The sequence below is a fragment of the Phyllobates terribilis genome, unplaced genomic scaffold (assembly GCF_046119375.1).
Source record: "Phyllobates terribilis strain yellow unplaced genomic scaffold, ASM4611937v1 Scaffold_2__4_contigs__length_985480577, whole genome shotgun sequence".
In the NCBI taxonomy this organism is placed as follows: Eukaryota; Metazoa; Chordata; class Amphibia; order Anura; family Dendrobatidae; genus Phyllobates; species Phyllobates terribilis.
The window spans coordinates 872,047,765-872,072,145 of NW_027362762.1; the positions used below are offsets into that span (position 1 = coordinate 872,047,765).

General features: G+C 43.3%; 1 protein-coding gene across 1 annotated transcript in view; it reads right to left on the reverse strand.

Annotated features, from left to right (window-relative positions):
* TMEM45A (transmembrane protein 45A) overlaps positions 1–23,920 on the reverse strand; it is a 35,610-nt gene extending 11,690 nt beyond the window's left edge. The window contains exons 1-5 of the mRNA XM_073668087.1: positions 23,807–23,920; positions 11,890–12,102; positions 6,948–7,160; positions 6,675–6,859; positions 2,305–2,450 (exon numbers count right to left, since the gene is read on the reverse strand). Of these exons, the coding sequence (XP_073524188.1) occupies positions 2,305–2,450; positions 6,675–6,859; positions 6,948–7,160; positions 11,890–12,079 (734 nt within the window). The 5' untranslated portion in view covers positions 12,080–12,102; positions 23,807–23,920. The remainder of the gene's footprint in view (positions 1–2,304; positions 2,451–6,674; positions 6,860–6,947; positions 7,161–11,889; positions 12,103–23,806) is intronic.
* Positions 23,921–24,381: the final 461 nt, after the last annotated feature.

Genomic DNA, 24,381 nt, shown 5'->3' on the forward strand with positions numbered 1-24,381 from the left:
TATGGCGAAGCCCACGTCAACATTTTTGGGAAAAATTAATTACAAAATTAATAATAATTTAGGGACTGCATCTTTATTAACCCCTCAATTGTCATTTAGTGTTAAAATAAAGGATTTTTTAAAAAGAAAATTGGCGTGGGATCCACCATCATTATAGTCTCTAGCGGAGGTTAAGCAGACGGCTGGGGCAGATGTTTGAAGTCTGGGAAGGGGGTAATACCCACGGAGCTTCCCAGGCTACTAATATCAGCCCCCAGCTGAATACCTAGCCTTTACTAGCTATTAGAATGGGGGACCCCCCCAAAAAATGACGTGGGGTCCCCCCTATTTTAATATGTTTATGAGTGACAGTTTTCCTGCTATATACCTGCATGTCATAAGAATTTAAATTAAAAAAGGACCATGTTAAATTCAAATCTGTTTTTTTTTAATTTTTACCGGTGTTTGGTATGCGTTGGAAAAGGGGTAGTCTTATACGGTGAATATATCCTAAACTCTATATTTTAACAGGAAAGTAGGGGGGTCGTCTTATACACCAGGTCGTCTTATACGCCGGAATATACGGTATATATATATATATATATACAGTACAGACCAAAAGTTTGGACACACCTTCTCATTTAAAGATTTTTCTGTATTTTCATGACTATGAAAATTGTACATTCACACTGAAGGCATCAAAACTATGAATTAACACATGTGGAATTATATACTTAACAAAAAAGTGTGAAACAACTGAAAATATGTCTTATATTCTAGGTTCTTCAAAGTAGCCATCTTTTGCTTTGATGACTGCTTTGCACACTCTTGGCATTCTCTTGATGAGCCGATTTCACTGTGATTAGACTCTGGTCAGAGTGTGATTAGCATGATCGGACCGGTTCTCTCAGATGAGAGAACATACAGTCCACATGGATGAGAAATCGACCGTGCAATTATTTTAGTTCAAGGGTTCATGAGAAATTCATTACAAAAATAAACTTCCGAGTGTGTCCATGTAAAGGACGTAAGCTCTGGCAGAAATAATCGCTTTATAATCACATACTCACAATCGCATCTCACTTATACGGCAGTGTAGCCGTGCAGAATATACAGCTCATGTGTCTGTATCACGATGATATCGGCATCTGGTTGTTATAGACTTATTCTACCTCAACCTGAACTCATCCTTATTAATTTAATGATCACTTCACATCGAGCGTTAAATCCTCTGATGACGTCCCCAAGGATGTGGCTTTTGTACACCTGATTGGGCTGTGACTCCTGGTGAAGCACCTGCTGAATTCTGCAATCCTTATTAATTACTTTTACTAATTGCACTGTGCACTATTTTTCCACCATTGATCTACTCTCCTCCCTTGGGTAATAGCTGCCTGCTACTGTTAGTTTCCATCACAGAGCGCGGAGGAACTTCTCCATGAGTCAAGCAAGGAGCTAATTATTAAAGCAGTAAGTTCAGAAAATGAACACGGAACATAGAAACTAATAAGTAAAAAGTGGGTTTATCTGTCAGCCGCACACTTTTTGTTGCTATATTCATGCAACCATATAATAAAAAAATCTTCTAATTTTCATCCAGAAAAAAAAGGACAATGTTTCATCTGTATTTTTATCTGTATGGCATTAAAGGGGAGGTCCACTACTCGGACAACCCCTTCTCAATCCGTGAGTTTCCGGCACCGTTCCAGCGGTCTCTCCGGCGAACGCCTAACAGTGTGACGTCACGATAACCCTGCAGCCAATCAGCGGCTGCTTCACTCTCCCCGCTTTCTGACATATCACAGATGTCCGGAGGGAGAGAGAAAGCGGCACTTCTTCCAGATGTAGGCGATTTGTCCTAAGGCGAGGAGGGTGAGTGGCCGCACGCTTAGCGTGACGTTACGTGATCCCAGGTTCAGCCGGCTCCAGAGGTGTTATTTTAAAAGGGGGAAACATATGGATTGAGCTGGGGTTGTCCAAGAAGTGGACAACCCCTTTAATTTTTTAAACTTACAAGATCAAATACAGTCTCCTAGGTTAATAATGGTAATTTTTTTCGTAGAAATCGGAAGCTATGCAGTTGAACCGTACAGGATCCAATTTTTTTTTTGCACAGACATAGACTTGAATAAAATGAAAAAATGTATTACGAATACTTTAGACTACAACATGAGAAGGAGGGAAAATAATAATGATATGTTTAGCAGGTGTATGTTTTACTTTCCCGTCCGATCATAAATAGGGTAAAATAACCATTTTTGTGATATATTGTATCTAATGTTCCTCATCTTAATACACAAAAGAGTGTAACACAATGATACTCACCACGTTATAACACCATAATTCACACCAACAATCAAGAGGGCAAGGGCGTAGTGCCAACAGTAGCACATTGTAATGAACATGATATTACTGTGATCATTCTGGTTCCACTCAGGTCCTCCTCCGGGGGGAAACAGCACAAACGCAATCTGCAAAGGATTCATTCGATTATTTTATAGAACTATAATCATTTATTCACACAGTTCTAATAAATGAGAGAGGACTACTAAAGAAACGTACAGTATTCGGCTGCATTCATACATCTGTGTATGTCCATAGACTTCTGTAAACGAAAGAAGTAAAAAAAAAACACAGAGATCGAACATGTGTAACCCTCCCCAAAAAAAAAACAGTGCCAAAAACATGCCACAAAAGTAGATATGTCACACTGATTTATTTTAATTGGCAAATTCTGTTCCAAAATCCACATAAAAAAAACTCTTCAAAAAATGATTTAATCCTCTGCACTTTTTGGGATTTTTGGTCCTATCAGTGACTGACAGCTGTCTCTCTATGCACACTTATACAAAGAAAGCTGTCAGTCACTGATAGGACCACCCACTGGACCCCAAATCCCAGATATAGCGGAAATTTTAAAAGAATAAAACACAGATTATACTTAATATCTTAATATTTTCTCACAAAACTGCACAAATAATTTACATGCTGCAGGTTTCAAAATTTACACCGCAGGTCAATTTCCACACATTTAATAAATGTATTTATTATTGATTTAATACATACATTTATTTCTTTAAAAAAGATTCGATGAGATCTCAATTTACTTTGCTGCTCCTGTATTATTTGCGGATTTTCTGCATGCGATTCCCCTCGGAGAATCCTCGCCAGATACACAAGGTGTGACTGTAGCCTTCAGCTGCACACTCTTCTAGCATTACAATAGTTACTACTTTCAATAGGTGGCGCTATAGAGTACAAGTCCTCTTTTTCTCCAAAGAGGCAATTTACACAATAGTTACTGCAAATACAACTGTGACCACATGAGGGCAGTAGAGCTCTACAATAACAGATATGTCTACAGCATGGAAATAATAGAATAACGTAATAATTATTTTAATTCTTGTACATTCATTTATACATTTGCTGCAGGATACCAACGCAACAAAAACTAATAAAGCAAGATTTTCAGCAATCTGAAAAAAGGCATCTAAATACTATTGATGCTGAACGTCGGGCTGCAGAAGTTCAGAAGTTGTGCAGTCAGACAGGAGTTTCTTCCTGCACTTTGAAGGGGGTACCACAATTTCAAGCCCATGCAGCGGCTGCGTGTTCTCTAGTAGCTGACGTGAATGCAGGAACAAAAAGCTTCATGCAAGTCACCTGAAATAAATGTTACCATGTGCAGCTCCTCACCTGCAGCTATAGGCTGCAGAAGAGACCCCCTCTGCAGAAGAGACCCCCTGCAGCTATAGGCTGCAGAAGAGACCCCCTCTGCAGAAGAGACCCCCTGCAGCTATAGGCTGCAGAAGAGACCCCCTCCCCAAAAAAGAAAAAAAAAGTAGACATAAACTGCACTATCCAGTATCTTTATAACTAGGTTTGCTTTTCTCTAAACAGCTGCATATCTGAGCAGTTTAAAGAAATTCTCCACCTAAATGTATTTTAGAAACTTCTAACTAATCACATAGCTTGAGGTGAGCAGCGACACAACTTGCTTTCCACCACTACTAGTGTCATTCCTGTATACAGCTCAGAAGGCCGCAAATATACTCCCATACTTAGACAAGTTATTCTTTTGTTGAAAATACAAATAATCACAACCAACAATTAAAAACAATTAAAAAAGAAGTAGAACTGCAGAGAAGACAGGTAAGTATAAAGGTTATGTCCGCCCAGAGAAATGCTGATCACAATAATCATAAGAAGAACAATTGATCTTGATTAAAGGCCCATGTGGAGAAAAAAATGCATGCAATATAAATCACGTATAAGTATTTCACAGGGGAAAAAAAAGGGTATAACATCCCCACCTAGTGGTCAAATAGATATATGCATAACAGTACTGGAAAAAGGTAATGCTGAGAAAAAGCAGCTCATCCGTCACAAATCAATCTCTCAATGAGGGACTCCACAGATGAGTGTAGTATATCAGATAATACATGTAAATAAAATAATAAAGTGCATGTGCTTACTTCTAATTCAGTGGAGTATAGTACCCCAGATGTGGAGGGGGTGGTAGGGCTGGGGTTAAGTATAGTGGTAGAGCTGGATGACAACTCTCAGATTTGCATAAGTGACCACACGTTCATGGGTTCTGATGAATGCCTATGCATCAAAAGATATAAAGTGCAAAAGCTCAATATAACAAGGCAGCATTCGAACACATGAGCATTGAGTCAAAAAAGAAATAGATTGCAAGATTACTCATAAATACATTTCAAAGGAAAAAATAGACATTTCATGGTTACCAATTATGAACTTTTTTACGCGCGTTTCGCGGAATGCTTCATCAGAAAGGGTATCCTTCCTGATGAAGCATTCCGCAAAACACGCGTAAAAGAGAGAGTTGTCTTATATCTAACATTATATCCATTCTTGTGTTCTGTATATTACTCCATTTAGAAATAAGCATTTGCACTTTATTACATCCAGCTCCACCACTATACTTACCCCCCACCTGGGGTACTGTACTCCACTGAATTAGAAGTAAGCACTTGCACTTTATTATTCTTTTATATTTATCATCTGACATACTACACTCATCTGTGGAGTCCCTCAATGAGACATTGATTTGTGACGGATGAGCTGCTTTTTCTCAGCATTACCTTTTTCTAATACTGTTATGCATATATCTATTTGACCACTAGGTGGGGATGTTATACCTTTTTTCCCCTGTGAAATACTTATACGTGATTTATATTGCATGCATTTTTTCTTCACAAGATCAGTTGTGCTTCTTATGATTATTGTGATCAGCATTTCTCTGGACTGACCTAACATTTATACTTACCTGTCTTCTCGGCAGTTCAACTCTTTTTTAATTGTTTTTACTTGCTTGTTGTGATTATTTGTATTTTCAATAAAGGAATAACTTGTTGGGAGTATATTTGTCGGCTTTCTAGTATTATTTACTCCAGTATACCTATATGAACTTTCATAGGGTATCTGTATACAGCTCAGTAGTAAGTCTGGTTACTAGGGATATGTTGCTTAACAACTCCAGTCTTTTTAAGCCTGTCAATAGCAACCATAAGCCAAAAAAATACACAGGTTTCGCTTGCTCTTATGCCAGTCTAAGTACAGAAGATAGTCGATATGATTTGCATAAGGTTTAGTAAAGGGCACATGCCTCTTAATAAATGTGGTGCAAATCACCCCAACTAATTACTTAGATAGTGGCATAAAACAACCCAGTCATAGGATATGTGGCCCATATAGGTTTGTCAGCCCTGAACATCCAGCCTGTTCACCTGACTTGCTTCCTGTGCTGCCACATTAGGCTTATAGTGGTGGTTCTAATGTTGCATTCATGTACTGACAGTGGTTCTGGTGCTGCATTCATGTACTGATGGTGGTTCTGGCTCTGCACTCATGTACTGACAGTGGTTCTGATATTGTACACATGCTTCATGGCTGTTAAAACTAAAAAATCCTCAAAAGATTTGAGATTATGAGAAGGATTTGGTGAGTTTCTGCTTCAAAAACTCAGTTTAAGTTAGTGCCCATTCATAATGATTTTTTTGGAGCAGGAACCCTCCAAATCCTCTTTAAAAACTCAAAACTTGGTTCTGGTGATGTATTAATGTACTGATGGTGATTCTGGTGATGTATTCATGCAAGTACCTCTTTAAAAATGTTTGTGGCTCTTGGGATTGGTTTAGTATGACAATGTGGCCCTTGGACCACAAAAAGTTTTGCATCTCTGGTTTAGACGGTGGGCAAGAAGTTGCCCCTTTTAGACAATATGACTGTCAAAGACACGTACCCTGCCCGGGACCTATCCCTATGACCCAGAATGGAGAACCAGTCTGTATGAGCAGCTGCTTATCGGAAAAGTCTCCATATAGATGGAGCAGTTGGATGTATACTGAGACACAGTTGGGGCGCTTATTAAGATTGCCATTTCGTTTGCCAGACAAAAACAAAAGTCATCTGGCGTAAGAAGAGACACTTTTTTTTTAAAGTTGCAAGCCACCAAATAAGTTTTGGGTGGTGCGTGCAACACAAACTAAGCTGGTTATAGATTTCCGTTATCTAATTTCAGGCATAAATTATATGAAATATGCCAGACCACTGGCCATGCCGCCTCCTGCTCACCCTACCCATTCTTTGGAGAGCGGCACAAATTAGAATAATGTTGCAAATGTTTTCAGATAAGAGGCAAGAATCAAAACTTCAGGATCTTCACCTACCTGCCAGAACCAGCTGCCTTGTAAGATACATAAGCTTGACCTGAACAATTCAAGTATAATGTTACCCCGGAAAAAGACCTCCAGAAAGATGCACAACGCTCCCCCGAAAATTGCAAATAAAAGGAGCACGTGAATGTGCATATCGAGCTCCTGCCTGCCGTGAACATGGTAATAAAACAGGAATCCTGAAACAAGAAGTGAAAACAATTTGTCACCATTAGAACATACAGAATATGATGAAAGGTATCGCAGCAATATCATAGTGATAAATACCTTCCACGAAGACGGCGATGGCAAGCATCAGTCTGTCCATAGCTACAGGAACAGCTTTGGTGGTGTGTGTGATGATGTCTACCACGCCTGAGATGCCGTAGAAGAAGTACATGGTGGAGTGCTGCCAGTTCATTAGATGGCTCCACTGCTTCTCCTCTTGGTTGTACAATCTGAGATGAGGCCCGTCTGGGACAAACTGCTCTGCTAACATCCCTAGAAGAAACGAGGATTTAGACAGATGATAGAAATTAGCAGCTTGACGTGAGCAAAACCACATGGCCCAAGTGCTGCTCGACGTTATAATATGCTGATAGCGCAGCAACGTGATCAGACGTCAGTGGAGCTAAAATCAGATAGTATGGGAAATGGTAACACGCTGGCGGACACAGACAGAAGAGGCCTCTGTGCAAGAACAATATATGGGCCCAATAGCTCCTCATAATGCACAATTCCACCTGCTTTGGAGGTAGAAGTGACCCCCTAACTTTTTACACCAATGCTATGTACACCCCTGTGATAACGTGTCTCCACTATTTACAATATTGTAGGTCAACATGGTGACTGCAATAAATTAACAAATGGATATGACAGATACCAAACCCACAAGTGGTGCCCAACGGCCGCACAACATTGTAGCTAATAACTCAGTTTGACCTGCAAAAATAAAGCAAGAAAATACAGTCATTTGCAACCACATGTGAGAAAGGTTTTGGCAGCATGTGGTCGCTGCAGCATGGCACCTTACCTGGAATAGCTGTCAGCTCACAGCTATTTCTACCGACCTCTCCATGCACATGAATGCTAGGCTTGGCCAAGCATGCAGGCCTTATCAGTGGGGAAGATGGCGGGAAGATGATGCTAGACACCCCTGGCAGCAGTTTATTTCCCTTGAGAACAAAAGGGAAATAAACGCGTCCCCTGAGGAAGAGACATTAACGTGAAACGCGCGTTGGGGGAGTGCGGTCGAGGTGCGGACAGGATATATAATGGGTAAATACTCCTTCTAAACTTACTTATGTCTAACATACTTTGTATATAAGCTCTGACATATAGGACATTTACAACTGGTAACCCTTTACATTACAATTATATGTTGTTCATCCAGACAGCAATATATGGGTTTCTGATTTATGACTAAATATATTACTATGTCCCTTATCGCTATATTTTTGTAATTGAGACATTTATTGGTATTTTAGACTCACATTAATTTAATTGTATCCTGGTCCAAATCCTCGACCAACAAACCCAGAAATCTAATCATTGAAAGTTTCATGTACCCAATACATTCTGTATGAATTATCTATGTTTATTTTAGATTTTTTTGTTTTATGTCATTCTTTATTCTAAATAAAATTCAAATAACTTTGTAGCAAAATAGACTCTGATTCTCCTTAGTATGTATAAATTAAACATGCTTGATTTCAGGGAAAAAAATGGGAGCCCCCTTATACATGAAATAGTTGAATGCACCAGCTGAAACTAGCAGGTTCAGAACAAATTTCTCTAATGTGAAAGGGTTTGAGCTAAATTTATAAGTTATAGGGTAACTTGTTGTCATTGAGAATCCCAAGATCGGGGCTCTGCAGAGCCTATCTGAAGAGAGTGGAGGTCGGTCTTACCCACGACCAGTGTTGGATTGGGGTGCGTAGGGCCCACCAGTAACCAACTACAGGGCCCCACTTTTCAGCTACATGAGAATGTGACATTATCCTCAATTACAAATTTATATTACAATGAACTGGGTAGATTGTTAGATGAATAAGATGCTGCCTTTGTCTGTACATAGTGATTCAAGTATATTGTACTGCTCATATAAGAGGGTGGTGGTCCACAGAAGGATTCCCATGTTATCCTGTGGGCCAGTCCAAGCCTGCCCACATCCACTCTGTACATTGTCTAGGGGACGGTCAGAGATAGCTGAGCTCTACTTATAGCAGTACTGTACAGTATAGAGGGGAAATAAATATTAAAAGATTGTGTATATACAGTACAGTACAGACCAAAAGTTTGGACACACCTTCTCATTTAAAGATTTTTCTGTATTTTCATGACTATGAAAATTGTACATTCACACTGAAGGCATCAAAACTATGAATTAACACATGTGGAATTATATACTTAACAAAAAAGTGTGAAACAACTGAAAATATGTCTTATATTCTAGGTTCTTCAAAGTAGCCACCTTTTGCTTTGATGACTGCTTTGCACACTTTTGGCATTCTCTTGATGAGCTTCAAGAGGTAGTCACCGGAAATGGTCTTCCAACAATCTTGAAGGAGTTCCCAGAGATGCTTAGTACTTGTTGGCCCTTTTGCCTTCACTCTGCGGTCCAGCTCACCCCAAACCACCTCGATTGGGGTCAGGTCTGGTGACTGTGGAGGCCAGGTCATTTGGCGTAGCATCCCATCACTCTCCTTCTTGGTCAAATAGCCCTTACACAGCCTGGAGGTGTGTTTGGGGTCATTGTCCTGTTGAAAAATAAATGATGGTCCAACTAAACGCAAACCGGATGGAATAGCATGCCGCTGCAAGATGCTGTGGTAGCCATGCTGGTTCAGTATGCCTTCAATTTTGAATAAATCCCCAACAGTGTTACAAGCAAAGCACCCCCACACCATCACACCTCCTCCTCCATGCTTCACGGTGGGAACCAGGCATGTAGAGTCCACCCGTTCACCTTTTCTGCATCGCACAAAGACACGGTGGTTGGAACCAAAGATCTCAAATTTGGACTCATCAGACCAAAGCACAGATTTCCACTGGTCTACAATTTTCATAGTCAGGAAAATACAGAAAAATCTTTAAATGAGAAGGTGTGTCCAAACTTTTGGTCTGTACTGTATATATGCATATATATTTTTATGTATTTTCCTGACTATGAAAATTGTATATTCACACTGAAGGCATCAAAACTATGAATTACACATGTGGAATTATATACTTAACAAAAAAGTGTGAAACACCTGAAAATATGGCTTATATTCTAGGTTCTTCAAAGTAGAACTATCAGCTATGTATCCACCAGACTTCTGCACAACACAACTGATGGTCCCAACCCCATTTATAAGGCAAGAAATCCCACTTGTTAAACCTGACAGGGCACACCTGTGAAGTGAAAACCATTTCCAGTGACTACCTCTTGAAGCTCATCAAGAGAATGCCAAGAGTGTGCAAAGCAGTCATCAAAGCAAAAGGTGGCTACTTTGAAGAACCTAGAATATAAGACATATTTTCAGTTGTGTCACACTTTTTTGTTAAGTATATAATTCCACATGTGTTAATTCATAGTTTTGATGCCTTCAGTGTGAATGTTCAATTTTCATAGTCATGAAAATACAGAAAAATCTTTAAATGAGATGGTGTGTCCAAACTTTTGGTCTGTATTATATATATATATATATATATATATATATATATATACATTAATATATATACAAGAACACTGTGCAACAGGCCTTTGCAGTTAATGAATACATGAATTTCGCTATTCCTACATATACTGTATATATGTATTTGTCTCTAGGAAAACTAAGCCATTTGATACATTCCTCCCCAAGCGTCTCTAAGCCTTATTAACAGCATTCGTTTCAAACGTTTTTGATGGTGTTTTTTATTTTGTAACCTCCTAAAAATGCATTAGAGAAAATAGCTATATCTATAAAATCTGTTTGCATGAAAAAAAACAGCAAAAAAAGTTCAAAATACATTATGAGGAAATTATCAAAAATGGTGTTTCATGTGCCAGTCTGGAAAAAAAGCTGACTGGAATGAGATGTGCCAAACTCATTGAGATGGATGTGCCCTAATGAATTTCTTGGATCTTTAAAGGGTATTCCCATCTCATAGATCCTATCCCAATATGTAGTAGGTGTAATAATAAGAATAATATTAGCAAATACCTCGGATTAGAAATGTAGTATAGTTTTTTCTGATTCGCTATGTACTTACACCATGTGCAGGAATTGCAAGACCTTAGGTATCCATCGTTACGACCACTAGCAATTAGCTAACTGTCAGTATATCAGTGGTCGTACCCATGGATACCGAAGGTCCTGCAATGCCTGACCATGAGGAAAGAGACATAGCGAATCATAAAAACTATGCTACATTTCTTATTGGAGGTATTTGCTAATATTATTATTATTACACCTACTACATATTGGGACAGGATCTTGGTGATCCCTTTAAACTGCGCACCAGAATCCGTCCTCTATGCCAGCTAGGAGCTGGGGAAGGTTCTTGCTGTAATTTACTACTCCACTTTCTGGTGTGAAAAAATATTAAAAGATCCTGCTGGCGCTCCCATGGATATTATGGGGATCATTGTGAGTTTGAAAAGAACCACTTTATGACCCACTTTTTCTTTAAAAAATGGAGCGATTTTATTTTCTTAAAAAAATATCATGAAGAAATTGTCACATATACAGGATATCTTAATAAACAAATCGCACAACGCGTTTCTGCTTAAAAAAGCCTTCATCAGGTGCATAGAGAGGAATGTGTCTCACTTTCTGGTGTGAATAATAGTGAATCTGTCAAACCTCCTATGCTAAGCCCAATCAGCTTAAATCAGAGGATCTGGTGGAAAAAATTGGACACTTTTATTTACTAAAAAACTGGAAGAGGCACAATGAATTAACCCCTATATGTGCAAAACTTACTGTTCCTAACGTAATTTTGGCAGGTCTGCCTTGTAACCTCTGCTTCTATTTCCTTTCCTAAATTGTGCTTTGCTACTCTTTAATATCATCATTATCCTCACTGTGACTTGGACATGAAAAAGTTATTTAGGTAATGGAAAATGGACATGTGTTCTTGGTACAAGACACAAACTCCATTGTGATTGCAGAAATGTAAGGTCTCAGGTTTGGTCAACCTGACATTAGGAAAATTACTTTATCAACAAATGAATAAGAGAAAAGACAGCAGTAATACACACCTATTAAAGCAAAGACTGCCTTCACTGCTCCTTCTATGACTTCCACACGCTGAAATCCAACTTTTGACCCAAAGAAACAGACCTTCTTCACTTTCCTGCAGGCATACTTCAGGGGGTACTTCACCGACCACCAAAGACCAAACAGGAGGAAAAAGCTCCCTGGTAAGGCATGTCCTTTAAAATTTGCCATTGTTCTTTATGGTGTTTAAATCCCTGTGAATAAAAAGTATAATAAAGCACGTGATGAAATCCTGTCTCTTCAGAGGCAAGACTAACCCTAATCATGAATGATAAAAGTAATCAGGAGATATATTGCCACCACAGATTAATAACCTGTAGATTTTTTACAAACAGACTTGTAGAAATCTTGAAGAGAACCCGGGTCAGCTGCTGAACCCCTGGGACGGTGCAAAGTTTCACAATATTTTGTCCTTCTGAAAATAGGGCAAAGGGGGGAGGCTCCTGCTGCAGCCAGTTGTCTTACAGCTGGACGTAGGACAGTGAAATGGTGAGGGGGACATGGTTGAGCGCGTGGGACACACAGAAAAGATTTCTCAGTTAAAACAAGTTTTTCAGCATCTAGAAAAAACAAAGGATAAAAAAAATAGAACATTAAGGAATAAAGTTTTATTTTTAGTGTATATTTACTCCAATAAACAATTCAGGGCAGATATGATTGAGGAAACATTTAAAATATATTCCTTTCTGGACTAAATAAGTATCTTTCATGGTTTTATAAGAAAGATGTATATATACTATGGGGCCAAAAGTATGGTCACATCTCCGAATCATTACATTTAGATGCTTTAGCCCAAACTATTGCAAATAACTCCAGAACATATATGAGATACCAACAACGATTGTCCCTGAAGAAGGCACAAAAGAGCCTTTGAAGATGACTTGTCACCAGGAGAAAGGGGGCCAGTTTTTGCTATTATTTTATTCCCGATACTCCCCTGAGTATACCGTTTTTTGTTGTTGTTTTCCGTACGTTTTTTTAGTGCCATTTTTTATACTTTTTATGAACTTCACCAGGGGGGCAGTGCTCACTGGGTAATAATGCAGATCGTCCTGAAGACACTCCTTTAGAGAATCCTGTAATCCATGTCTCCTTGATAAAGACCATAAAAATTAGTACTAAATAAAAAGGATTAAATCTAAATCAGGGGAGCAGAGGGAATCAAACGGGCAAAAACTGCATACTTTGACCTGGTGAGTGGTGACAGGTCTTCTTTAAATGGCAAAGACCCAATTCGCCAGAAATGGCTGTACCATTAATGCGTCACAGCTCTATGATGAATTGGACCCCCTTCCATTGTAAGCAGGACCCGCATCTTCTCTGTGGTGTGTGTAAAACAATAACTTATAGAATTGTTTTTTAATACACATCCACCGTTAATAACTGAGATCTTGCATACCATGCATTAATGACAGGTGATTAAAACTGGTCTGTGAACTCAAGATGGGGGTCACAGTTATTGTTTCATAAGGGGGAAGAGTGATTCTTTCAGCTCTAGAAGCCATAACTTTCCTAAGCTTGTTGGTTTTGATACAACAGAATATCATGTTATAACTTAGTTTATTATTACCGGTAATTACATCTATATTCTTTTCTATTGGAGACTCCATCAGTAGGGATCCATTAAAGATATTGGTAGTGTGTATTAGCACCAAAATGTGTAACCTTATCATTTTCAGAAGTTGAGCCTCATCTGCCATTTTGCTGCCCATAATTTATCCAAGTCATCCTGTAAATATATGATATTCCGAATAATACAGAGCTTTGTGTCTTTTGTGCATACAGAGGAAGTACAGAGGTCAAGCTTTTGCATCTTTTATAAAGAGGTTATAGTAAGGGTTCCCTTTTTGGGACAGGGGATCAAAGTTTATACAAATGACTGATTTTGACTGTAAAGAACAATCAATGGATGAACTGTTGGATAAACTGGATGTTTGGATCTTCTAGATGTATAAAAATCATACAGTATATCCTTTCTGGTATCGCTCACTATACTGCACCTTGAAGTGACAACAGCCCAAGATCGGTAATGAGTACTGAGAAAGTCACCTACTGCCAATCTTTACGACTTCTCGCTCTGACAACTGGACTTTGGACATAAATTATCATCTATAAACTGCTGTGCTGTAGAAATAATACAGGAAGACTATTTCTTTCTCTAATCCTTTTTAAATTGCCTTCAAACAGAATGATCAAAAAGAACCTGACAAATCAGGAGGAATATTCATCATTAACGAACCAAAGCAGAATGAATAGGAAATCAGGGCGGAAACTTACTTTCCATTTTGTCTGACCTCCCATGAGGCTTTGTGATAAACATGAAAATTAACACTTAAAAGAAGTGTGTGGTTCAGACAATGTACAGTCATGGCCAAAAGTTTTGAGAATGACACCAAAATTATATTTTCACATGATCTGCTGGCCTCTGGTTTTTATTAGTGTTTGTCTGATGTTTATATCACATACAGAAATATAATTGCAATCATATTATGAGTACCAATAGGTTATATTGACAGTTAGAATGAGTTAATGCAGCAAGTCAATATTTGCAGTGTTGCCCCTTCTTCTTCAAGACCTCTGTAATTCTCCCTGGCATGCTCTCAATCAACTTTTGGACCAAATCCTGACTGATAGCAGTCCATTCTTGCATAATCAATGCTTGCATTTTGCCAGAATTTGTTGATTTTTGTTTGTCCACCCGTCTCTTGATGATTGACCACAAGTTCTCAATGGGATTAAGATCTGGGGAGTTTCCAGGCCATGGACCCAAAATCTCTATGTTTTGTTCCATGAGCCATTTAGTTATCACCTTTGCTTTATGGCAAGGTGCTCCATCATGCTGGAAAATGCATTGTTGGGCGCCAAACTGCTCTTGGACGGTTGGGAGAAGTTGCTCTTGGAGGACATTCTGGTACCATTCTTTATTCATGGCTGTGTTTTTAGGCAAAACTGTGAGTGAGCCGATTCCCTTGGCTGAGAAGCAACCCCACACATGAATGGTTTCAGGATGCTTTACAGTTGGCATGAGACAAGACTGGTGGTAGCGCTCACCTCTTCTTCTCCGAATAAGCTGTTTTCCAGATGTCCCAAACAATCGAAAAGGGGATTCATCAGAGAAAATGACTTTGCCCCAGTCCTCAGCAGTCCACTCCCTGTACCTTTTGCAGAATATCAGTCGGTCCCTGATGTTTTTTCTGGAGAGAAGTGGCTTCTTTGCTGCCCTCCTTGAAACCAGCCCTTGCTCAAAGAGTCTCCGCCTCACAGTGCGTGCAGAAGCACTCACACCAGCCTGCTGCCATTCCTGAGCAAGCTCGGCACTGCTGGTAGTCCAATCCCGCAGCTGAAACAGTTTTAAGATACGGTCCTGGCGCTTGCTGGTCTTTCTTGGGCACCCTGGAGCCTTTTTGACAACAATGGAAGCTCTCTCCTTGAAGTTCTTGATGATGCGATAGATTGTTGACTGAGGTGCAATCTTTGTAGCTGCGATACTCTTCCCTGTTAGGCCATTTTTGTGCAGTGCAATGATGGCTGCACGTGTTTCTTTAGAGATAACCATGGTTAACTGAAGAGAAACAATGATATCAAGAACCAGCCTCCTTTTAAAGTGTCCAGTGATGTCATTCTTACTTAATCATGACTGATTGATCGCCAGCCCTGTCCTCATCAACACCCACACCTGTGTTAATGGATCAATCACTAAAACGATGTTAGCTGCTCCTTTTAAGGCAGGACTGCAATGATGTTGAAATGTGTTTTGGGGGTTAAAGTTCATTTTCTGGGTAAATATTGACTTTGCAAGTACAGTAATTGCTGTTAAGCTGATCACTCTTTGACATTCAGGAGTATATGCAAATTGCCATTACAAAAAATGAAGCAGTAAACTTTGGAAAAATTACTATTTGTCTCATTCTCAATACTTTTGGCCATGACTGTATTTTCTACTGCCCTATTATGAGGATTCTGCGGCAATAATGGACAATTCCCCAATCGGAGCTCTCAAAGCAGCTACATAGAGGGACTCTTGCCCCGGTGGACCCAAAACATCTCTGTGTTACACAGACACTGTTTATTTCAGCGGAATGGTGCAATTCTTCAATTTTCCTATGGTGGCACTACAGGAAAATTGAAGAGTTCTCCCATAGAGATCATCCATGGTATAAAATCTGTAACAAAACCATAGCATAAGTAACATACTTCGGATAAAATAGCCTACAGGATGTCCTCAATTCTAAGTGGAATTTTCCTGCTTCATGTGGATGTTTTTTTTTTCTGAATTCTACATAAGGCTATGTGCATACAGAGTTGTGGGAGCAGAAACTGAGAGTAAACTCTCCAAATCCTCCTCCAAATCTTAAAACTCCTGACTGAGTTTCCGCTCAGTTTCTACGTCAAAAGGACTCTGTGTGAGCATAACCTGAGAATATGTGCACACTGAGTCTTTTTGCAGCGTTTTCAGAGCAGAAACCCAACATTTTTGAGGAGTTTTGAAATTTGGAGGAGGATTTGAAGAGATTCCACTCAACCAAAACCTCCTCAAAAACTCTTTGTGCTCATAGTCTAAATATGGGGCATTTTCAAACAGTTTTATTATTAGGTTCTGCTACTTCCTAGCTTATAAGAAGGTCTCTTTCTACTTATATCTCAGGATTTTGTATTGGCTTATCTACAAACTAACCTCTCTGCTCTTGGCCTTTGATTCAAAGGGCTCAAAGAGACTTTCTAGATTTGTGGATACTGGAAACATGTAAGAGGCAACATTGTGAAAAGTCCAGTCTCCAATTACTTTCAAGTCTTTGAATATTGCCAACTTCAGCCTTGTTTATTTGTGAAGGGGCTCGTGTACAAGGCAGGTTTATGACATAATTCCGATTCACTGGCTGCTCTCTTGTTTGCTACATATGTCAGAATATGCCAAAAATGTGTTGCACAAGAAAAAAACTGCAGCGTTTCAAGCTGTTTTATGTCAGAATTCTGGTGAAAACTGCTTGGTCAATCAGGGTCCAAAGGAGAAGAGAGAGCCGGGCTAGATAACCATGCTGTGACGCTAGTCACTACTCACGGACTTACCGTGAGACAGGACAGTCAAGAGGTCTGGGGTCAGTACCAAGAGGGCATGTAATAGACAAAGAGGAAAGACAAAAGAGTAGTCAGGTAACAGTCCGAGGTCAGAGTATCAGGAAGGTAGCGGATCAAGACAAAGGGGTAAGTCAAACGGACGGTCAAAGGTAAATCCAAAGTCGACAATGGAGATCAGAATACAATTCAGAGCGCACAAACACACACACACACCACTTCAGCAAAGCCACAACTGGCAATGGTCTGATCATTGTGAAAGTGATAAATAGTCCAGAACTGATGACACCTGGTGGAGATCCCACAGACCCAGCAAGAGAGGATTGCTGAGCTGTCATTTACAATACTCACACCTCTGCCTCAGGCTGGGCGGTAGAGCTGTCACTCACAATCCTGACAGCTCAGCCAGCCCTCGATCCCATAGGACTTCAGAGCTGTCATTCACCTGGCCCATAGGAACGTGAGTGGTGTAATCGTGACAAGCTCATGTGCCACTTTCTACTATGGTCCATGAGAGTTATAAACACATCCGTACCTGCCTTTTGTAAACTTTAAAATATTCATGTGAAGTCACATAGATCAATCATTCTTCAGAGCAACAATGTGATACATAAAGTTCACCAGATATGCAAAAACTATTATTACATTGTATTTTATGGGTGAGGCATGGAAGTGTGAAGTGACGGGTTGGCAGAACAGGGTACCGGATTCCAAATTGGTGGAGGCGACTAATCCTCAGCCAAAGACCGGCGGTCGTGACTATATCTCGGTGCGACCCCTCACTACACCTACCAGGAAGGCACACCACATAGGGTCAGGGACGCAGAGATCAGCGTACCAAGAGAAAGCCCGAGGCAGCCGGACAAACGTAGAATCACTGGTGGGGCACGGCCAGAGAAGGGAGCCCTGTGCCACGCTCTGGAATTGCCTGGGAGTTGGTCGAGCCCCTTGCCTGCTGGACGCAGCATGGCTTGGGCAGTCACCGCCGGTACCGAGGTGACTAGGACCAGTAAAGAACTGTGAGTAAAGCATTGGAAACTGCAACCACACGTCTCTGTGCTTCTTCGCCGCACCAGCACTACCAGTGCTGGGACGCTCGTGCACCATCACTCCCATCATCCACACTAACTGCCCTGAGGCTATACTTCTCCCGTGGGGAGTCATCCCATTCTTAGCTGCACACATAACACCGGCCTCAGCGGTCTGCCTTGCAGCGGCGGCCCCCACTGACTGCAATCCACGGGTGGCGTAGTCGGACTATTATCTCACTAATAAGACTGCCACTGAATTGACCACCCTGGGCACGGACCGGGTCAGCGCCACGGAGACTACAACCCCCAGCGATCCGGCTCCGGGTATTCCCTGCACAACACAGGCCCAGGGGGCGCGTCAACTTTTGGCGTAGTCGGCAGGATCGTTACCAACCCGCCACAAACGGGTATTGCGTGCCTGAGGAGAAAAAGACTGTATTATCGAAGATTGACTGTATGGAAAATGGGGCCCGCCCCGGCAGAACGGGCGCCATAATGAGCGCGCCAAAAGACAACAGGAGGCCACCTCCCATCGTGGGCCAGGTCCCAGAATGGCGCCAAAGAAGGAGCCCGCCCCCACCAGCCATGAATGCGGCTGTGGAAATGTCCATCAGCGTGGGAGGGCTGCCTCTGAAACTGACTGTCACCAAGTTGCCCCAGGACCACCCTCAATGGGGGCGGGAAGTGAAGAAAACTGTGGGGCAGGGCGCGGTCTGGATCAGTCTAGACAGACCGCACCCGGAAATGGAGGAAGCGCCCAGCAGTACCAACACCTTGGTCCGGAGCCTGCTGCAGGCCGCACCGCCATAAAGCCTGGTGGAGTTCCTGGCGCAGCTCCCCAGAGACCCGGAGCGTGCGCAGGCTGCGCTGGAGGACTTGGACCGGAGGATGGTCCGGGCGCAGCAGAATGCGCTGGCCGAGTGGAGAAGAGAGATGGCCCGGCAGGCTGGAACCCGCCAGCAGGAGGAGCCACCCGCAACCTGGAGCACGCCTGCCTCTGAGGATGGTGCAGGAGGGACGAAGGCCGGAGACGACGCCGCGGAGGGAGCCGCGAGGACTGAGGCAGGTAATGGGGATGACACCACCCCGAGCCCAGCAGCTGCAAGCCTGCCCCAGCCTCCCGTCGCAGAGCCCGAAGCCCTACTCACCACACCCGTTGCCGCGCCGCCACTGCTCCCAACTAGGCCTCAAGCGGCAGGGGCCGCGGTCAAGCCCCGTTCCGCGCCACGCCCCTCGACCCCGGGCACGGCAAAAGAGGAAGTACCACCGGCCTGGTTGCAAGGCCTGGTGAACCCGGGCGCCGCTGCCCCTCCAGCGCCCTCTTCCTCAACAGTGCCACCCCCAGGCCCAACCGGAAATTCCCCGGCCTGGTCGCAAGGCCGAGTGCCCCCGGGCGCTGCTCCCCGACCGAGGCCCGTGGTGCCACCCCTGGGCGCAGACCTCTTTGCGCAACATACCAGCCCGGACGGGCTGCCCTTCGTGTGGCCACTGGAGTACGTCAACCCCCGTCTCCGGAGAGAACAACCCCTGCGTGAGCCTCTGATCCCGGCTCCGGAGCCCGCCAAAATCGCTCCGCTCCCGCTGGAGGACGCTCAATTTGCATGGGATCCCACCGGTGAGAATCTCATGGGGTTCACCCAGGAGACCCGGGTGGACGCAGCCCGGCGCGAGGAGAGCTGCCGTCAACAGCTGGAGGTATTTGAGAGGGAACGGCGGGAGAGGCGGATCCAAGAGGAACAGCTGCAGGCCCGGAGCGCGGAGCAGAAGCGCAGGGCCCGACAAGACCCCCGAGCCGCCCGCGGTCCCAGAGTCAACGGGACCGTAATAAAGTTCCAGCTGGAGCATGGCTGGGGCTTTATCAGAGACCATAGAACCCCCGGCGACGTCTTTGTCACCCGCAGGGACGTCGAGAGCCACCTGCCGGAGGGACACCGCGGACGCGATCTCTACCCGGGTGATGTGGTCACCTTCACCCGGCACAAGGGTGCCAAGGGACCGTACGCCCTCCACGTTCACCGGCTCACGGAGGAGGAACTGCAGTACCGCCCAGACACTGAGTACCCTGAGGGTCCGGACGGACCTGAAGATTACCCGGAAGAGCAAGGAGCGTCAGGAGGACACCGTTACCAGTGAACGGTAAATTGAACTGTATATAGTTACCCGTCAGGGTATAAGAACTGTTACGGGATTGAAGTGTGGTCCCCGTTGGGACTAATGTGGAACTGTTAAAGGACTGTTACACGCCAAGTTACCCCCTTCTTTACCAGGCTGAGGACTGTGAGAAGCCATTCCCCCTTTCCAACCGGCCGGGGACTGGGAACGGCCAATCCCTTGTAAATAGTTGCACTTCTTAAAGCGCCCCCTACTGGTTTTATAAAAGAACTGCAACGTCTACCTCAGGACGAATTAAATGGACTGCTGCACCTTTAAGAGAAAGTGAACACCTGGTCGCAAGTTGCACAGTGGCCAGAACTCAAGAATGTGTTTGTGGAAGAATGTTTTGCTTGACAATGTTTTTACTGAAAAAGTTTGATATGCTGCTAAAATAGTGATGCCAAAGTTTTATATAGTGTTTTATAAAAGAGTTCCGGTGGCATTAGTAAGATGTTTTATAATGTTTTATACCAGTAACGTTAAACAGAGAAGAGTACCTCCCATAAAGGGATGAGTAAATAGTTAATGTCTTATATGTGAATGCATTCTAAAATTTTTGTATGTTTAAATTGTTTTTATTCTTTTCCAGCCCGAGGACGTACTGTGATTTACCAGGGGGGAATGTAGCACCTTGAGGGCTCGGCTGCAACAGGGGTATTGCACCTCAAACCAGAGGTGTGATATTCCACTCCCGGGTAAGGATGGATTGTGGACCAGGACTCGGTAGGCTGCATGCACCACACACACCCCATTTTCGAGGGACAGCTCAACGGTGCTCCCACTAGACAGAAGTGCAGGCACGACAGCATCTGTCCCTGGCTGGAGTGGGGAGGGGGAGGAAAACCCACTGGTGTAGGAGCAGATAGGGGTGGGTCTCTGGGCAAAGGTAGGAGCCCATTGGTTGCTAGTCACCTGGGCTCACACATAGAGGGAGGTATATAAGGTGGGCACCATCTTAGGACAGGAGTCAGTTCAGTCCGGGGAGTCTGTTCAGAGAGGAGTTCGGCCAGAGAGGGCTGACAGGGAGCTGTGGCTCAGTCTGGGCCCAGCTCCACGAGGCAGGCCTGGAGTGGAGGCCAGAAACAGCAGGGAGAACAGGAACAGAAAGGAAAGGAAACAAGGAACAGCACATTAAGAGAGGCCCAGAGACACGAGAGAAGAAGGAACCCCATAGGCCCAGGAGATTGCGGGTGACGGGTTGGCAGAACAGGGTACCGGATCCCAAATTGGTGGAGGCGACTAATCCTCAGCCAAAGACCGGCGGTCGTGACTATATCTCGGTGCGACCCCTCACTACACCTACCAGGAAGGCACACCACATAGTGTCAGGGACGCAGAGATCAGCGTACCAAGAGAAGGCCCGAGGCAGCCGGACAAAAGTAGAGGCACTGGTGGGGCACGGCCAGAGAAGGGAAGAGAAGGGAGCCCTGTGCCACGCTCTGGAATTGCCTGGGAGTTGGTCAAGCCCCTTGCCTGGTGGACGCAGCATGGCTTGGGCAGTCACCGCCGGTACCGAGATGACTAGGACCAGTAAAGAACTGTGAGTAAAGCATTGGAAACTGCAACCACACGTCTCTGTGCTTCTTCGCCGCACCAGCACTACCAGTGCTGGGACGCTCGTGCACCATCACTCCCATCATCCACACTAACTGCCCTGAGACTATACTTCTCCCGTGGGGAGTCATCCCATTCTTAGCTGCACACATAACACCGGCCTCAGCGGTCTGCCTTGCAGCGGCGGCCCCCACTGACTGCAATCCACGGGTGGCGTAGTTGGACTATTATCTCACTAATAAGACTACCACTGAATTGACCACCCTGGGCACGGACCGGGTCAGCGCCACGGAGACTACAACCCCCAGCGATCCGGCTCCGGGTATTCCCTGCACAACACAGGCCCAGGGGGCACGTCACATACACTTCTCAAAAAATAAAGGGAACACTTAAACAACAGAATATAACTCCAAGTAAATCAAACTTCTGTGAAATCAAACTGTCCACTTAGGAAGCAAAACTGATTGACAATCAATTTCACATGCTGTTGTGCTAATGGAATAGACAATAGATGGAAATTATTGGCAATTATCAAGAACCCAGGGCCAACCGCACCAGCATATGGTTTCACAAGGGGTCTGAGGATCTCATCTCGGTACCTAATGGCAGTCAAGCTACCTCTGGCGAGCACATAGAGGGCTGTGCGGCCCTCCAAAGAAATGCCACCCCACACCATTACTGACCCACTGCCAAACCGGTCATGCTGAAGGATGTTGACAGCAGAAGATCGCTCTCCATGGCGTCTCCAGACTCTGTCACGTCTGTCACATGTGCTCAGTGTGAACCTGCTTTCATCTGTGAAGAGCACAGTAGCGCCAGTGGCGACTTTGCCAATCCTGGTGTTCTGTAGCAAATGTCAAGCGTCCTGAAGGCGGAGGTAGCAGTCCTGCTGCTGGGTTGTTGCCCTCCTACGGCCCCCTCCACGTCTCCTGGTGTACTGGCCTGTCTCCTGGTAGCGCCTCCAGCCTCTGGACACTACGCTGACAGACACAGCAAACCTTCTTGCCACAGCTCGCATTGATGTGCCATCCTGGATGAGCTGCACTACCTGAGCAACTTCTGTGGGTTGTAGAGTCCATCTCATGCTACCACGAGTGTGAAAGCACAACCAACATTCAAAAGTGACCAAAACATCAGCCAGAAAGCATTGGTACTGAGATGTGGTCTGTGGTCCCCACCTGCAGAACCACTCCTTTATTGAGTGTGTCTTGATAATTGGCAATAATTTCCATCTATTGTCTATTCCATTTGCACAACAGCATGTGAAATTGATTGTCAATCAGTGTTGCTTCCTAAGTGGACAGTTTGATTTCACAGAAGTTTGATTTACTTGGAGCTATATTCTGTTGTTTAAGTGTTCCCTTTATTTTTTTGAGCAGTGTGTATTATATTAGAACATATATATTATATTATTAATATATACAATATAAAAATAGTGTGTGTGTGTGTGTGTGTGTAATACACACGCACTATTTTTTTGATCTGTACCTTTTTCCTATCGATAGACAGAGGGGCTCCTTCCAGGGCCCCGATGCTCTGTACATGGATACTTTAGTTCCAGGAGTTGTAGAAAGTTTACATAGCAATCAGTGCACACATCACAGGGAGGTGACTGCCGGCATTATGTACGTGACTGAGCTCATAGCCCGAGCTGAGGAGACACATAGCACTGTATATACTGTATAAGTAGGTGAGTATATAAATAAAATATATATATGAGCTGGGGAGACGCATAACACTGTATGTATATGTGCATGTGTGTATATATATGTGTGTATATATATATATATATATATATATACATATATATAGTGTCTGTACATATATACATATATATATATATTTACAGACACTTACCTACTTCTACAGTGTGTATATATATATATATATATATATATATATATATATATATATATATATATATTACACACTCAGCTCTATAACAACTTCTATAACTGAGTCCAACTATGGATGAATAAGGGACATGGGAAGCAACATGACAGAGCACAGGGGGTACATGTGGCTGCAGATATTGTATACTACAGCTTAGATACCCGATTAGATACACCCCAGACAGTTAACTCACCAGCTCCCGGTGTTAGTGAGCGCAGGGCTGTCTTCTCCTGGGCGCAGGGCTCATACAGCAGGATACATCGCCTCTAACTGTACAGTACAGTAAATCAACAGGATTGCCAATAGTGATTGGCGGGGACGGGCGGGGCGGGCAGACGCCCGAACTCTCTGGTTGGTTCTCCCTCCCGTCCATCACATTGGCAGTATATTCCACGTGTACGGTGTGCTCCCCCTGGTGGCAGGTATTAGGTAATGCAGCCAGCATACGGCTGGGAAAATGTGATGTGCTGTGTGGGATGGGGCTGTGCAGCCAATGCTGTAGGAAAGGGGGGCTACTTATTTATTCACATGCCATAGCTGGATGGAGTGATTGATTGATTGATTTTGGGCAGCTAAAGGTTTATATGGACCCTTTGGTAGCAGAGTCCCATTGATCACCTTTTACTTTCAATTTTTGCTCCTAGGTTTCGAGGAGCCATAACTTTTTTTTATGTCAGCCAATAGAGTGGTATCAGGGCTTGTTTTTATCATTACTATTTTGGGGTCCATACAACTTTCTGATCTCTTTTCTTTCATTTTTTGGGGGGG